This window comes from Protobothrops mucrosquamatus, unplaced genomic scaffold, assembly GCF_001527695.2.
Source record: "Protobothrops mucrosquamatus isolate PMUCROS unplaced genomic scaffold, P.Mucros_1.0 scaffold_148, whole genome shotgun sequence".
Taxonomy (NCBI): domain Eukaryota; kingdom Metazoa; phylum Chordata; class Lepidosauria; order Squamata; family Viperidae; genus Protobothrops; species Protobothrops mucrosquamatus.
The window spans coordinates 522,354-539,011 of NW_015386224.1; the positions used below are offsets into that span (position 1 = coordinate 522,354).

Consider the following 16,658-nt stretch of genomic DNA (forward strand, 5'->3'; position numbering starts at 1 on the left):
CAAAAACATGCTAAAATTTGTCTTTAATTTCCTCCCAGATCTTCCTCCTCTGCAAATATGGCTTCTATTTTTCTATGTCATTCTCAGCACTTGTTGAAACATTTTCTTTTGTGGATGTCTTGAAGCAGGAGGTGTTCTTTTTTTTCTTCTCCTTCTCCCTTTTTTATTTCTCTATTGCGCCGCTATCTTTCTAGCTGCTTCTGATTCTTAATTTGAAAAGATTCCCTTGGGGTTCAACAGAAACACAGGAAGCCAAGGACTGCTGGAGAAAGATGATTATATAGAATGAAAAAAGGAGGCACATCCCATGGATTCTCAGCTCCTTTGTAATTAAGCCAAATATAAGGATCAACATCTTGCCCTTGAAAATATTTCCAAAATGATCTTACCCAGTGGAAAAAGGAAAGAAAAAACAGTTTCTTGATAAATGTTAGAAAAGAGGAAATGAACATAAAATGTTTGCCATTGTGGTCTACAAGCTTTTTTGGTCTATAAAAGACTGCACACATATTACCGTAACTATTCCTATTGAGGCGTCCTTGGTGCTCTCTGAGCTTGCTTGTTTTCTTGCAGACGTTTCATTACCCAAACAAAGTAACATGATCAGTGCTATAAGGAGTGCAGTTTGCTGTCAGTTTGTATTCTAGTGGCTTGCCCTGTCAGTGTTGGTGGGGGAGGTCTGAGAGATTCTTGGGCTGTTTACTGTTGGCTTCTTTGGCAATTTCTTAATTGGGGTCTTGTTTACTTGATTGTTGGTCTGATGTTAATCTTGGAGTTAATCTATACTGATCTGGATGCTGAGTGCTGGTGGAGAGGTGCTTGGGTCTTTTTATTCCCTTTTTGGCTGGTTGATTGTCTCTCTTGCATAGTCTATAGATGTTGTTAATGTCTATGCGTCTATTGATAGCGAATTTGTCAGAGTGCCAGGCTTCTAGAAATTCCCTGGTGTTTTTGGACTTGGCTTGGTCTAGGATTGTCACATTTTCCTAATTGAAACTATGGTTAAGTCTGTCTACATACTGTGAAAATAAAGAATTTTCATCATGTCTTCTGACTGTTGGTGTTCATGGGTGCATTCTGCCACTCTTCTGCCTGTTTGACCTACATAGTGGTTGTTGCAGTCATTATATTGTAAATTGTAGATGACTCCTGTTTTTTCTTCTGGGGTTGCTGGGTCTTTGGGTTTACTTGAAGAGCTTTAGTTGGCTTGTGTGTTATGCTGATTCCATGTGGCTGTAGTAGTTGGTTGGTGATTTCTGAAATATTCTTGATGTATGGCAGTGTAATTCTTTTTAGGGTTTATGTTGGTTGTGCTGCATTGGGTTGAGTGGTCAGGGACTTTTTGATAAAGTTGCGTGGGTATCCATTTTGTTGGAATATGTTGTATAGATGCTCGATTTCCTTTTTTCCTGTTGCTTAATATTGCTATTGCTTACAATAGCAACAGCTGACGAGAAGCAGAATTTCTGATTCTTTTTGGCTTGTGAATTGCACAGTCACATGACGGTTCTTTACTTATAAGTACAGTCACCATATTTCTTGGAAAAATAAAGAACAACCTGAAAAAGGGGCAAATCTGAACAAGCTTCATAAATAAAAATAAATAAAAATATAAAACAAGGACAGCTTTTTGAAATAAAGGGCCTTCTTTTATAATAAAGACATACAGTCACTATACTTATAATGGATTTCTGAGGGGAAAGGAAGGAAGATGGAACAGTTGGTATTTTGGAGTTTTTCCATGTTACTGTGATTACCATGAATATAAGATTAAACAAGTCTTAAAGAGTCATTTATTCCTGACACTTTAGTTACAGTAGTTTTAAAATATGGAGGCTTACAAGAAGTTTTACTTTTCTGGGATTATATTTCTTCCAGAATAACTTTCCTTTTGAAACTGAGTATAAAAATGGTACTGTACTCTTATCATTTTCACTTTTGTTTTAATAGTTTCACTTAATTCCTAGACAGTTTACATTTATAGTTTCTTTTTATTCCACCAGAGGGCAGTGCAATCCATCCACATTTGGTTCCCCCCCCCCCTTCTTCCTGTTACCTTAAACTAGTATTGAAAAATAGGCTGTTACTACGGTGCTGCTCAGTAGAAACAATCTTAGAATATATTTGGAAGAATGTAGTTGAACACAGACCAGGCTACATTTCCTCTGTGGTTTTCCTTGCTTACAGGCAGAGATGAGGCAATAGGGCTGAAAGCTGCCTTCTCATACAGGTAGTCCTTGTTTAGTGACCATCTTATTTAGCAATTGTTCGCAGTTATGATGGTGGATGAAAAAGTAACTTTATGAACAATCCTTGCATTTTATAGGTCTGTAAAACAAAGGAGAGCTGAAATAGGATAATAAGCACAGCTCTTTGTTTAACAACTGATTTGCCAGTTGCAGTTATGGTCACTAAGCAAGGATTACCTTTACTATCTTAGTAGTGCCTGCTTCCAGCATGACTGCTCAGAGCAAATGGTCCAATTAAGGTCCAAAAAAGTCCAATTTAGACTATGTCTAAAAGTAGGCAGACTTAATCATAGGAAATAAAAACTCTAGTTATTAATACCAATTATTCCTTCTAGACTGAAAAACCTCTATGAATACACTCATGCTTGGTTATCCTTGAACTACAGTCATATCTGCTCAGAAGATTTCTCTATTATTTTTTTTTTAAAAAAAACACCACAGTACTCAGGTTGCCTTCTGCTCACCCCAAAATCCTTAAATGCTGATGGAAGATAACACACACACCTCAAAACTCTCCTTAGAAATATCAGCATCTTTTATATCACAGGGAGTTGAGGTATTTGCAATGTGCAAATATTTACATTTTTGCTTTTACTTTAAAGTATTTGGAATTAGAAAAACTCATTGCCTTTTAAGCGGTGGGGAGACTTCTATTCTACAGTTACTTATGAAGGACATCAGCTTGTAAGGTGATTCATTAAAAGTAAAAGAAGAACCAGTATTGAAATTTGGAGCCATAACATTTCTGCTGACATAGATTGGCAATGAGAAGGGTTTTTAATGAACTTTAAGAACCACAAAATATATTTTAAAAATCTACATCTACAAAAATGGAACCCAGTGGAAGATGGTAGAATTACTTTACTGGGAAGTTCTTGTAAACATTTTCTCAAATGTGGCCAACTTTGGTAATAAGTCCTGTGGTCCTGTTTCAAAATATTTATTGTATTCCTACAGTTTATTAGACTCTAGCCTATATGGTACTGCTCAAGTCATAACACATATACATTTTTACAATTATTACATGACCAAAATAATTTCTGTATAATAAATGTAAAATTATATATCTGTCATATTTTCTGCCCTTATCAAATCAAGTCAGTCTTTAGTGTAAGACATTAATTAGCCGCATTCTGTTCCCATGTATTCGTAGAAAATAGGTTTGGATAGCTAGTATGAATCAGTAAATATTTATAATCTACTTAATAGTTTTAAATCTGCTCTTCTTTTGTGCAGATCGTTTCTTCAAAGTCTCAAATGATATTTTATTGCAAAGCTATAGCAGAATTTGCAGAATAAGAGATCTTATTTAGTGTATAGGTAACCTGAAATAATTGTCTGGCACAGATACATACCAGTGAGTCAAACTGGTCACGAGGACAAGCAAAGAGGCGTCCATTAACACTGAGTGTTGTAAACACTGAAACATCCTGAGGTTTGAGAACCACCTTCTCTGTAAAAATGAAAAGCAGAAGAAAATTAAACTAGCAGGTATGTTATTAGAACATTACAGAATGGATTTCTCTCCACTGAAATCAACTCTTTGTGTAAACAAGTGTGCAGTCTAATATCATGAACAGACTGAATATGGACTGACCGACATGACAAACAATTATACTCTTAGCAAGTTTGGTACATTAACAATCTCGGATGCAGAGCTGGTTCTCATTCTGGTTTTTTTTTATAAGTCTGTTGTTTATATTCATGGTATCAAATTAATCAAAAGTCTTTGCTTGGGAAAAGTAGATAAGCCATTCCAGTTTTGGCTCCATCTTCTCATCACAGTCTTGATCAGGGGTAGTCAACCTTGGCTCTTTTATGACTCGTGGACTTCAACTCCCAGAATTCCTGTGCTGGCTCAGGAATTCTGGGAGTTGAAGTCCACAAGTCATAAAAGAGCCAAGGTTGACTACCCCTGGTCTAGATCTTCTTCAAAGACAACCCAGAATTGCTTAGTGAACTCTAACATTATTCTGGAAGAACTCTAATCCTCAGACATCCTGCATTTCAAGTATTTATTTTTATTTTATTTTTAATTAAGTTATGGGCAAGCCCCCATATGCTTCCATAAAACATCTGAAGCACCATCAAAGCCATCCCTGAACATTTCACATTTTATCCCCCAAGATAAAAATAACATCTAAAACTTTACAATTTATAATGCAGGAAACCTGGTGTTTAACATTGGCTAAATGACGTAATCACCACTATGTATAAAAGAAGGTGATTAGGTTATCCTAGAAAGTGGTAAAGTTCTCAAGTCACAATGTAAGTATGTCAGCGATTTTGAGCAGAGATGCTCAAAAAAATTCAAGATGGTAGCCCTAACCATGCAGTTGAAGTCCTTCCCCTTTTCTGTATATGTCACAAGGAACATGAAAATGCCAGGCCTTCAACTGCGTGGTTGTGGCTGCCATTTGAGATTTTTGATGCCCTCTGTCCTGTTACCTTGAGCAAGTACAGGGAGTCCTTGACTTACAACTGTTCATTTAGTGATCATTCAAAGTTACAACAGCACTGAAGTGATTTATAACCATTTTTCATAGTTACAATCTTTGCAGCATCCCCATGATCATATGATCAAAATTCAGATGCTTAGCAACTGGTTCGTATTTATGACCGATGCTGTGTCCCAAGGTCATGTGACCCGCTTTTGTGACCTTCTGACAGGCAAAGTCAATGGGGAAGCCAGATACATTTAACAACCGGGTTATGAGCTTATCAACTGCAGTGATTCATTTAGCTGTGACAAGAAAGCTCGTAAAATCAGGCAAAACCCACTTACGAATGTTTCATTTAAAAACTTAAATTTTGGGCTCAATTGTGATCATAGGTTGAGGGCTACCTGTCCTCAACGTTTGTCATTGAAATGACAAAAAAGCCATGCCTCTGGAGTCAATTTATTTCCAAACGAAAGTGTCCCTGACAATAGTTTTAATTAAGATAGGTTTTCCAGGTCACATAATGGAATTGGCAATACTTTTCACTACTTATTTATCTGTCAAATGAGCACCCCTGTTTTCTGTCTGATAATGCTCATGTTATTTGATAGACGTACCACTGGTGCTTATTATATATAGGAGATCTATTCTAGCCCCCCCAAAAAATGTGAATAACAAGTCCCTGAAACAGCATACTTTATGCTTGCACCAAAGAGCCAGTTTGGTGCAGTGGCTAAGGCAGCAGATTAAAAACCAAGTGACGGGAGTTCTAGTACTACCTTCATCATGAAGCCACTTAGTGATTTTGGGACAGTCCCTCTCTATCAACCCTAGAAGGCAGAAGCAAACTACTTCTGAAAATCTTACCAAGAAAACTACAGGGCCTAGCTCAGGCAGTTGTCAAGAGTCAACACTGATTTGAAGGCATAAAGCAAAAAGAAAAAAATGCATCAAATTCTGTTAATATGTTGCACATGTGTAGAATACATGCACACACACACGCACAGACAGACACACAAAATCTCTTCCCAAGCTGAACTGATATAAAATCTTTTATCATAGATAACAAGATCTGGTGTGTATTTTGCAAATTTAAATTCACAAATCAGGGATAAGAAAACCACAGATACAAGGGTGATCTGTATCCCTTCGAATCTGGAGAAGAGCTCAAATTATAAAAAAGAAACTTAATTGTGTCCTAAATGTACAGCCTTTGGCAGATTCACATTTTAAAGAGTGTATGACAACACCATGGATACGTTTTGGGTATGGAAAGAATTTTAATAGGGAAAGAGAACACTAATGTAACAGAAGTAATGTAACAGAAGACTAACGTAATATAAAATTGATGGTAAGTGGCATCATCTGCTATCTGATTCTAACAGAACACAAAAAGCTAAGCAGGGTCAGATTTGGTTAAAACGTGAATGAGAGACATTAGAAATCCTGTGGTTGCAGGTAAATTGAATAGCTGGAAAATCATCATGTAACAATAAAACAGTCAGCCTTTTTTACCGCTAAGGAGTCTGCCTGAATGTTGAGGAGTTAGCTCCTCAACGAAGTCTTTATCTTTTATTTAACAGATATCAGTTAAAGTTGCTAAAGCTTCTTTCCTATTTTCTATACCTATTTCGACAAGAGTAATGCAGCAGATGCAATTCAGGCCTTAAAAAAAAACAAATGTATATTTGGTCACACCTTTACTAATAAATCAGCTTTTAAGGTCAGCCTTTCCCTAGTGCCTTCAGAGATAACGGAGAGCAATTCCTGCTATTTTCAATTTGACAAATATTGGGGAAATCAATATATTCATTCCACCATAGTTTGCCACTTCAGAATATAGTCAGGCAAGTTATTCAAATGCCTCACCTCCTGCCGAACTCATCTTGACCAATATCAAGCCATCTCCAGAGCCCAGTTTGTCGGCTACTGCGCGGAGGACTTCTTTAACAGATGAGAAAACTGGAATGCGGATGGTGGTGTATGTGTGATCCACACAGTATACCTTGAATAAAACTTGAGACAAAAATAACACATTATGAAAGAGCCCCTTAAAACCTGCGGAGCAAGATACTGTTATGATACAGAATCATTGTATAATAATGGCTCTCTCATTAGGAATAACAGTTGGAAGGGACCTTGGAGGTCTTCTAGTCCAGGGCTTTTCAACCAGTGGTACGGGTACCACCTGTGGTACATTGGCACCTGGCAGGTGGTATGCGACCATCCTAGAAAAGTGGTAGCGGGGGAGGTGGTAGCACCACACAAGCCTGAGCGAGAGATGGCTGGAGCTGCAGGGCTGTCAAGGTTCAGCATCTCCAGGGTCTTGTGATTTACATTCAGATGCTTGGCAACTGATTCATATTTATGATGGTCACAGTGTCCCAGGGTCATGTGAAGTGACCAAAACCTGCTGCAACCACCCAGCAGACGGGTGGAATAAAAACCAAACACCTCCCACCCCACCTCCACTGCCAATCCCCAACAGAAATGCTCACAACAATGAAAACCTCGGACAGGAGGAAGAGCGCCGCTGGGTGGGCAGGCAAGTGTCTTGCTCGGCTGTGGCTTGGGGGGCATTTTTTTCAGTACCATTGTAACTTCGAACAGTCATTAAGTGAACTATTATAAGTCGAGGACTACCTGTACTTTATTACATTTTTCCTTTTTTTTGATCAAGTTTTTGACACCTTGCTAGGCGACTGGTGGTACTCGGATATTGCCATATCCTAAAAGTGGTACAATGGGTGAAAAGGTTGAAAAGCCCTGTTCTAGTCCAACCCCCTGCTCAGGCAGGAAACCTTATACCATTTCAGACAAATGGTTGTCCAATCTCTTCTTAAAAACCTCCACAACTTCTGGAGGCAAGTCATTCCACCGACTAATTATTCTAACTGTTAGGAAATTTCTCATTAGTTCTAGGACTAATATAAAAATTAGAATTAATATCTTAGTTCTAATACCTTTAGGTATTATATCCAAGCTAGCAGCGGCAGTTCTTGAGAATGACAGATAGTAGGCTAAAATGCTCTCCTCGGGCTTACTCATAATTTCCTCTTCCCCCTTAACATGATTAATTTGTTTCTGTCTTTGTGTGGATAGAAGGGTGTCCACAGGAAAGGTGGGTAGTTATTAACTGAGTCATGATATGATCATGCAAGTGACATAAATTACGCAATTGACCTAATTCAAGTCATTAGCATGTGTATTGTGACATCATTACGGCTTCGACTGTAGGCCTGTCTTAATGGCCCTGAGTTCTTAAGAGAGTGGGGAAAAAACAACCGTTACAACCATCGCAGAATTCCAACAGTCACATGATCAAAATTTGGAAATTGGGCAATCAGCATGTATTGGCAACAGTTGCTGTGGGGGGGGGGGTTTCATGTGATTGCCATTTGCAATCTTCCCAGCTGGTTAGTGACAAGCAAAGTCAATGGGGGTGGAGTGGGGGTGGAAGTCAGATTTGCTGAACAACTTGCATGTTTCACTTAACAACTGCACCGATTCACTTAACAACCAGCAAAAAAAAAGGATGTGAAATCTGGTGAGGCCTCACTTAACAACTACCTCGATTAGCAGTGGAAATTCTGCTCCCACTTGTGGTCGTAAGCCAAGGACTACCTTTATATTACAACCAGGCGGAGAAGTTACTGAACCTGTCAGATAACTATTTCAGTTTGTGGGCCAATCCCGCTTTGTTTTCTTTCGGCAGTGAAAGTCATGTGGTCCAGCGCACTGACTTACTTTCATCACTTCCCCTGATGGGCTGGCGTTTTTGTGTTCTTTCATCACTCATGTTAAAGTGCTGCAAAAGGACTTTGTGCTAGGGGAGGAAAAAAACCACCTTCATAATCACAGATACAAGAGAATTAGACAATTCTCTAATTTATGATCTACTATTAAGGCAGTAGAATTTAGAAGAGAAAAAAAACTGCAAAGTTAATGATGTATTTTGAAAATATTTCATGGTACCCATCTGATATTATGACTTTGGAGACCTAAATTTACCTTTTGTAAATTTTTAACTATATAGCATCTTAACATCTGAATACAAAGCCATTTCTTGACTGCAGGTAAATGTCTTACCTGAAGCTTATATGATATGGATGTCAAAGCAAGAATATTCAATATTAGCATGACACATGACAATGGATACACGCAGGAGAATTAATCAGGAAAACATGGTAGTAAATAACATAGAATATTTGTAAATAACTTATTTTTGTGGCATACATATCCAAAATATTTACCTTTTTCTGAGGTCCTTTAGGTTCTTCTGATCTATAAAATGCAAATGAAACATAATCCAGTGTTTTTTGTTATGTACTGTATGCTAAACTAATCAACAAAAATACAAATACATATGAAGAGCTTTTAAAATAAATTTATATTTTAGAGATTTTATACCATAAATAGTTTTAGACTCCTAAGCAATACAGAATTGAGCTTTTGATTCTGTAAGCTAATCCTAGACTGGAAATGTCTAGGTAACCATATTTATTAGACTTAACTTGTTTTATTATTCCTACACAGCTTGTTCATTCATGAATGCACCAAGTAGTTTCCATATTCAAAGCAATATGTTAACAAATATGGCAAATTAACCCTATTCCTAATATAAATACAATAAATCCACTAAAAACAAAAGTACATGATATATGCTGTTGCATTGCTTGTAACGGTGAATTTCCAGGAAATTGGCTTTCAGGGAATTGAAGATCATGAACCAGGGTTTTTTTGAAGCAAAATGTTTATCACTCAACATTTACAGTACCCAAAACCACTGGGACAGATCATGCTTTGATATTCTGATGATAGCTTACATGACCATCCTGGCTGGGCCTGTTGAATAATAGAATAACAGAGTTGGAAGGGACCTTGGAGGTCTTCTAGTCCAGCCCCCTGTGCAGGCAGGAGACCCTATATCAAAAGGCTGTACAATCTCTTCTTAAAAGCCTCCAGTGTTGGAGCACCCACAACTTCTGGAAGAAAGCCATTCCTTCCACTGGTTTATTGTTCTCACTGTCAGGAAATTTCTCCTTAGTTCTAGGGAACTTGATTAGTTTCCATCCATTGCTTCTTGTCCTGCCTTCAGGTGCTTTGGAGAATAGGTTGACCCAGTGCCTAGAGTCTATGAGGAACTGAACGGTTCAAAACAAGCTCAGGTTAGATCCTTGCACAATGAGGTTGCTTTTTTGCTTGATTCTAATTCCAACACCGATTTTGGATAGGGTCACGCTCACCTGAAGAAGCAATGCCACAAACAGGTAAGGTCCATGGCTGGAGTGCCTTTGGCACAGCTTCAGCTGATGCATCCATTTTTTTGTACCCCCAACAGGAACTCTGCCCTCATCAACTCATGGTTAAGACTACTGCACTGCACTCTACATGAAGCTGCTCTTCAAAGCAACCCAAAAGCTTCAACTGTGGCATATGCATTTTTATATAAAAAAAATACTAGCCGAATTTTTTTGCTGAAGACTGGTCTGAAAATGATAATGCTTTAGATCTAACACCAGGCATTGGCAGAGATGAGTTTGGAGCAATGAGCTCGATCTGATACTTACATTTGTTTCATAGTTTTCTCTAGCTCTGGGAACTGTTCTTTGAGTGCTGTAATTACCCTTGCGTCATCCGATACAGATACGTAAAACTCCTGTTAAATGATTAAAAACACTCTTCAAATGGCATAAAAAGGCCAGCTGATTTGGCAAAATCTGTATCGTATCTATGCTGATTTCAAACAAGGAAAAACAGCCAAGAATATATCTTTACGAACAGTATCACTAAAAATAGCATGTTATGGATACTTCCTGTACATAATAAATAGTATTATTTATGACAATTTACTGCAAATATTTAGATGTGAATAAACCCTTGATCTTCACCCCCAAGAGTAATATATTTCTCCCATTACCATACTGAAAATTGTAGTCTGCTTTCGGTTGCATTTTAACTTATTTTAGAATCCTTTCATCTTTTACTATCTATCTCAACTGCTGTTTTCCCTTAAAAGAAACATAGCGTTCCAATCCAGTTTTAATTAACAAACAAAAGAAAAATAATGCATTACCAGCAATAATAAAATAGCTTTCGAAATGTTTTCCTCATTTGATGCTCAAAAGAAACATTGAGATGTTTGCCATGCCAAGTGGCACAGTGAGATGAAATCTCAGATATCATATAAAAGTGAATTCCATTATTATAAATTTTAACTTTAATTAATGAATCATTTCCCTCAAAATTATGTTCAAGAGACAGTCACATTTTTCCATCAAAACCTGAAATGTCACCATGAGTTTTTTTTGTAATATCTTTGGAAGACTGAAAACAGGCTTTGCCCATGTTACAATAAATACTCTCAGTGTAAAGAGACAACACTTGTTGTAATAATGGGCCTTACCTCCAGAAATGCCACTGCTGCTTCCTCTTCTGGCAGAACATCACCATAAAAAGCAGCCCATAGTAGAACTAAACGAACAACTCGCCTTTTATTATTCAATGCATAATCCAGTTTTTCTTGCTCTGTGCCTTGAGAAGGCTGAGAATGGTAAGTGCCAGGATGTCAAGGCAAACAGTCATTTTGCCATTCCCCATCACTCCCACTCCTCTGAATTCCCTATCATTTCCTCATAACTGTGGGCTTTCTGGAAATTGACTTTTTTGGCCATTAGGCAATACAGCAGCCAGGCCAGCAGGGTTTTCAAGTTCAAAATTGTATTTCATGTATTTCCAGTTTAAAAGATTTTCGTGACACTTGTTCACTTGACATGAGTAGCAGGAAAAGAAAGCACAAGTGATTCCAAAGGATTTCCCAATAAAACAGGGCAGGTCAACAGTTTGTGTTAAATGTGAACATAGTGGATTTTTTTTTTTTGCACTGTAAAAGAAACGGCGCATATAGTTTTCCCGTACATTAATATAAATTTGGTCATGGTCAAATTCTTGGAAAGTGAAACATTGGGGGATGGGGATAATAGTTGCGTTTTTATCTTAAGGCGAAGACTGATGTAAACATAACAAGCAAAACATGCTAAGATACTACATTTCTTTAGCTCTGTATTATTATACAACTTTTCTAAAATCCCATTCTAACAGTTGCAGTGCTTGTGCTTTGCACCATTTGAACCGAACATAAAGTTTCTGAATCAGCAAAGAAAACAGCTAACTTCTGTTGATCCAGCAGATCAATCCCATAGTAGGTTCTTTTTTTCTATCACAAATGTCACTGTAATGGACCCGGGTACCTTGTTAGATCCATTAGCCAGTTTAGTGAATGAAATACTGCACTACTGAGATTAAGTTCATTGATTCATTGCCAATCCACCCACTTAATCCTATATGCTTTTACCACAACAAATCGCTCCAATCCCACTGCTTTTAAGAGTTATTCTGTTTGTTTTAGCATTTCTCTTCCATCCTCCCTCATTCTCTTTCTCTCTCTTCCTAAGATGAACCAATGCTTTATTTAAATTGTGCTTACTTTTTCTTCTTTTGCATTTTACAATTTCAATTGATCTATTTTTTTAAAATATATTATAGACAGAATGTGTTGTTGGCAGAGATTATTTTGTGTTTTACTTTGTGTTACCACTCTGTATTTTCACAACAATAAAGGGATTTTGTTTGTGAAGGATATAGTTTGTTTAACATACCACACTTTTGTGATTTGCTTCCTGCCATCGCGTGAAAGCATGTGAGGGCACTTAAATTTCTGTGGGTAAGGCAAACCAGAACTACTATTCTTAGATGTTATGTGGAGTGAAGCAGGCCAAAGGCCTGATCTGGTGGTAGTAGGATGGGATTTTGAATACTGCTGGTTTACGGGCTGCTTTCTCTCAGGGAAGTAAATCTTTCCAAGACAGGCAAGCAGTATTCTTTTCAAGTAACATAATATAATCCATTTTGTGCTGTGTAGCTCTCTTCCTTGCAGAAAGCCAGCTAGTGCATCTTTACACAAAGACTTATTCTGCCTCCACCCCCTCTTCATGAAATTGTTATTTCCATTTAATTATCTAACCATCAACCAAGCATCAAGCATAACCAAATGGAAGACTAAGTAATAAGCCAGGATTAAATTTTCTTAACTTCTAAAACTCTACATAGTCCTACTTTGTTAGGATACATAGGGATAGTTACAGTCAGACAGCTTAGACAGCAACAGATATTTACAGAACAAGACCACAAGGTGAAACTAATAGCCCAGATTATCCTCTGCAAATGACAGTTCTGTCAAGGAAGAGGACGTGAAGAAGGCAATTCTTAAAATAACTTGTTCTCTTTAAATCAAAACCTGAAGGCTTTTATAGGGCAGTCTCTGATATAAGTGAAAAACTTTAAGTTCCTCACTAGAAAATATTCTATCTTTTCTCCTCAAGATACAGCCGTGTGTACATGAAATAATTAAGGGAGTGATTTTTTAAAACATTGAATTCTTCACACAGCCACCATTTTCTTGCAGTTAAAATGAAAGTTTGACAGCTGGGATTTGGAGCATTTAATGTAATCTGAAAAATACTGAATCAAGATCAGAAGCTGAAAAGTTGTTTTATAGTAGCAGAACCCGGGGAAAAGGTTTGACAATGCAGGCCCTGGTCCCTATAGCCTTTCAAAAATCAAACAACATTTTACTGAGTTTCTCCTGCCTTCCCATGCCACTTCTTCTGTGCAAGCCCTGTAATTATTCAATATCCTTTTACCTGCTGATTAAGTGACTCACCACAGGCACTAGCAATTTCTTTTCCATTTTTCCATTGCTCATGTACTTATTTTTAATTCTGCTAATAATTCCTCCCATGCAAATTCTATCATGGGAAAAGGTGGAGCCCTCCCTTCGTAAATTTCATGCTGCATATCTATCAGAATAATAGTGTTATGTATAAATAATATTCTAGAGAGGCTATAATTTCTAAGGTATTAATCAACAATGATGTTGTGACTGAATACTGATTTCATATTTTGAGCTTTAAGAACTGTTACTAACTATGCAGTCTGTTCTGCCCTCGGTATAATTATTGATTTATTTCCTTGTAGTTGCTTAAACTCAACCTCAGTGTTCATTTTGGGAGAAGGGAAATACAGAGATTTGTGTAAAATATTAATAATACAGCAGTGATAATAATACTGAGCACTTACATGCAAGTATACAAATCTTCACAGCTATCTGAATGCTCTGATCCCTATTAATGACTCTATAAAGAGGGTCAGCATTTCCTGTCATTTTAATTGCAAACTCAGTTGGGGAGAACTAATAGAAATGAAGTTAAAATAACAGATATTTATTTTTTTGGCAGAAAAAGGATTTTATTCCTGTGAAATATACTGTATATAGTGAGTTGGAATGCACTTAAATAGGATCCTTCATTTTGCTTCTGAACATTTATCCATTTTAAAAAAATATTATTTGCTTATTATTTATGTGTTGGCCTTTGGCTGTAATAATAAATTGAATTGAATTTGCTTACTATGGTTGCAGAACAGTGCCCAGTACAAGCTCACTTATAATTATATACGCTGAAATAAAAAATTGATAATAGGCGGGAAAATAATATACCTGTATTATTTTAAATGATAAAAATTTGACTTTCCAGTAGAGAAAACTGATACACTGGGCTAGAGTTAAGAGTTGGAGGAGAAGCAAAGAATAACAATAAGATATTCCAAAATGGTTTGAAGAATTACAAGCTAGATAGTCCCTGATTGCGACCATTTGTTTAACAACCATTCAAAATTACGAATGAAGGAAATATATGTGTCCCACGATAATGTTCTAGGATCCAATCTGGGTCAGTCACTGGGCCCAGGGGTTTAGTCTTCCAAACTTTCGCATTCATATTAAAGCCCATCATCAGGGAACTGTCACCAGAATGTCTGTCCTGGTGAGAGGACACATTCTCTCCCTCACACATTCTCTCCCTCACACATTCTCTTCCTCACACATTCTCTTCCTCACACATTCTGGTGACAGAGAAGTTCCCTGAGGATGGGCTCCAGCATGAATCCAAAAGCTCGGAAGACTAAACCTCTGGGCCCAGTGACCAACCCAGATTGGATCCCTCATTCAAAGTTAGGATGGTGCTGAAAAAAATGACTCAGTGTGCCGGTATGTCTGTGGTGTATATAACTTAAAAAAGGATATTGAGCCATCAGAGCTGGACAAAGTTGATTGTTTGGCATGAATACACAATGCATTGTAACAAAATCATTCACACCGGCATCTGTGAAAATAAAACCAAGAGCAGAAGCAAGATAAATTAAGACAGCACAAAACAACAGGCATACTTTCCAGTAATTGGGATATTATATAATATCAAAGACTGACACTATAAAGGTAGGACCTTGTGGCCTTCGCTTTTGGCTGGAGATCTTATGTTCAGATGTGTCAGAATGCCTCTGTTGGAATCAAGAAAAGCACAGGAATGGCATTCAAAGCTGCAAAGATGGAAGGAGAACTAGTGGAAACCCAGATGTGCTTTAATTGCACTTTATAAAGTTTTATCATGCAAGTTGTACATGCAGACTTTAATTACCAATGTCTATTGACATTACATGAAAGCATCTGGATTCCATGAACTTCAGTATTCATCCATTAAACATTACAAAAGCATATACATTACTTTAAGCAATTTTTTTTTATAAAAAGAATGTTACTACTGAAATCCTGTTTTTCATGAACAAGGAATTAGTCACTCTGAACACACTGAGGCTTCATTCCATGCAGATTTTGCAGTAAATAAATTGATTTCCATAGCAAGACAAAAATTTGAAATGTGCCGCTGCTCACAGTATCACTCCTTTGGGGATTTTAGCCTTCTTCTTATGTTTTTAGAACAATTTTCTAATCCTTTTGATGATTCAGAATTTGCAAATGTGATAGGATTGCAAATGTGTGGGCAATGCCAGAATAACAAGTCTGATTATCACAGGTTGGAACCCAACATCTTGCAAAATTTTTATTTATTGATATGAGTAGCAGTAAAGGAACAAATTATGAAGAAAATTTAAGCCACGAAAAGATAATTAATTAGCATAATTTATACAGATGTAAGGTAGAACTGGATAATTGCGTATTCTCACTTTCTTAAACATAGAAGCTATTTCTTATTTAATAGGGGATTAAAATGCTTTCTAGAGAAAACTAGAACCTTACTTTTTAAACAAATAATGTTAAGAAATTTCCTAAAAATGCATGGATTTAAGGCAGATAAGTCAGGGGTCCCCAATCTGTGGCTGCGGCCTGGTAGTGGGCTGTAGCCTACTGGCCACTGGGCCGTGGGTCAGGTTGATCAGTGTGCGTGCATGCACACCCCCTCACTTGCGCTAGCGCCATTAAAGTAGATGTGCTTTAATTGCACCGTTTAGTGACTGTTCAAAGTTACAGCAAATAACAAATAGTTTTATTAAAGTGTCAAAAAAGTGACGTGTAACGATTTTTTACAGTTATGACCTTTATAGCAATCCCCATGATCACGTGATCAAAATTCAGGTGCTTGGCAACTGGTTCATGCTTATGACCATTACTGTGTCCCAAGGTCATGTGTTCACCTTTTGTGACCTTCTGACAAGCAAAGTCAATGCGGAAGCCAGATTCACTTAACAACCGGGTTACTAGCTTAACGACTGCAGTGATTCACTTAACAGCTGTGGCAAGAAAAGTCTTAAAGTGGGGCAAAACTCACTTAACAAATGTCTCACTTAACAACATAAATATTGGGTTCAGTTGTGGTCATAAGTCAAGGACTACCTGTATAGAATGTACGCCAAATTCAGTGGCTCTTAGACAACACACTGTTCCCTTTACTCCAATGCATTCTTTTCGATTGTTTTCCTTTCTTTTTTTTAAAGTTACATTATTACAAAAGGAGGAATTGATATAACTTACTGGATGTTTGTGTCCTTACATAAGAAAGAAATATTATGATTGATATTTCAAATAACTTTCTCATAAATGAAATACCACTCTGAT

The 16,658-nt window shown here is 37.2% G+C and overlaps 1 protein-coding gene across 1 annotated transcript in view; it reads right to left on the reverse strand.

The window, feature by feature from the left end:
• Window positions 1–16,658, reverse strand: part of RAPGEF4 (Rap guanine nucleotide exchange factor 4) — a 50,932-nt gene that overhangs the window by 13,128 nt on the left and 21,146 nt on the right. Inside the window, exons 10-16 of the mRNA XM_015819322.1 lie at window positions 14,832–14,910; window positions 11,097–11,247; window positions 10,261–10,349; window positions 8,944–8,974; window positions 8,438–8,516; window positions 6,560–6,706; window positions 3,605–3,702 (exon numbers count right to left, since the gene is read on the reverse strand). Coding sequence (XP_015674808.1) covers window positions 3,605–3,702; window positions 6,560–6,706; window positions 8,438–8,516; window positions 8,944–8,974; window positions 10,261–10,349; window positions 11,097–11,247; window positions 14,832–14,910 — 674 coding nt within the window. The remainder of the gene's footprint in view (window positions 1–3,604; window positions 3,703–6,559; window positions 6,707–8,437; window positions 8,517–8,943; window positions 8,975–10,260; window positions 10,350–11,096; window positions 11,248–14,831; window positions 14,911–16,658) is intronic.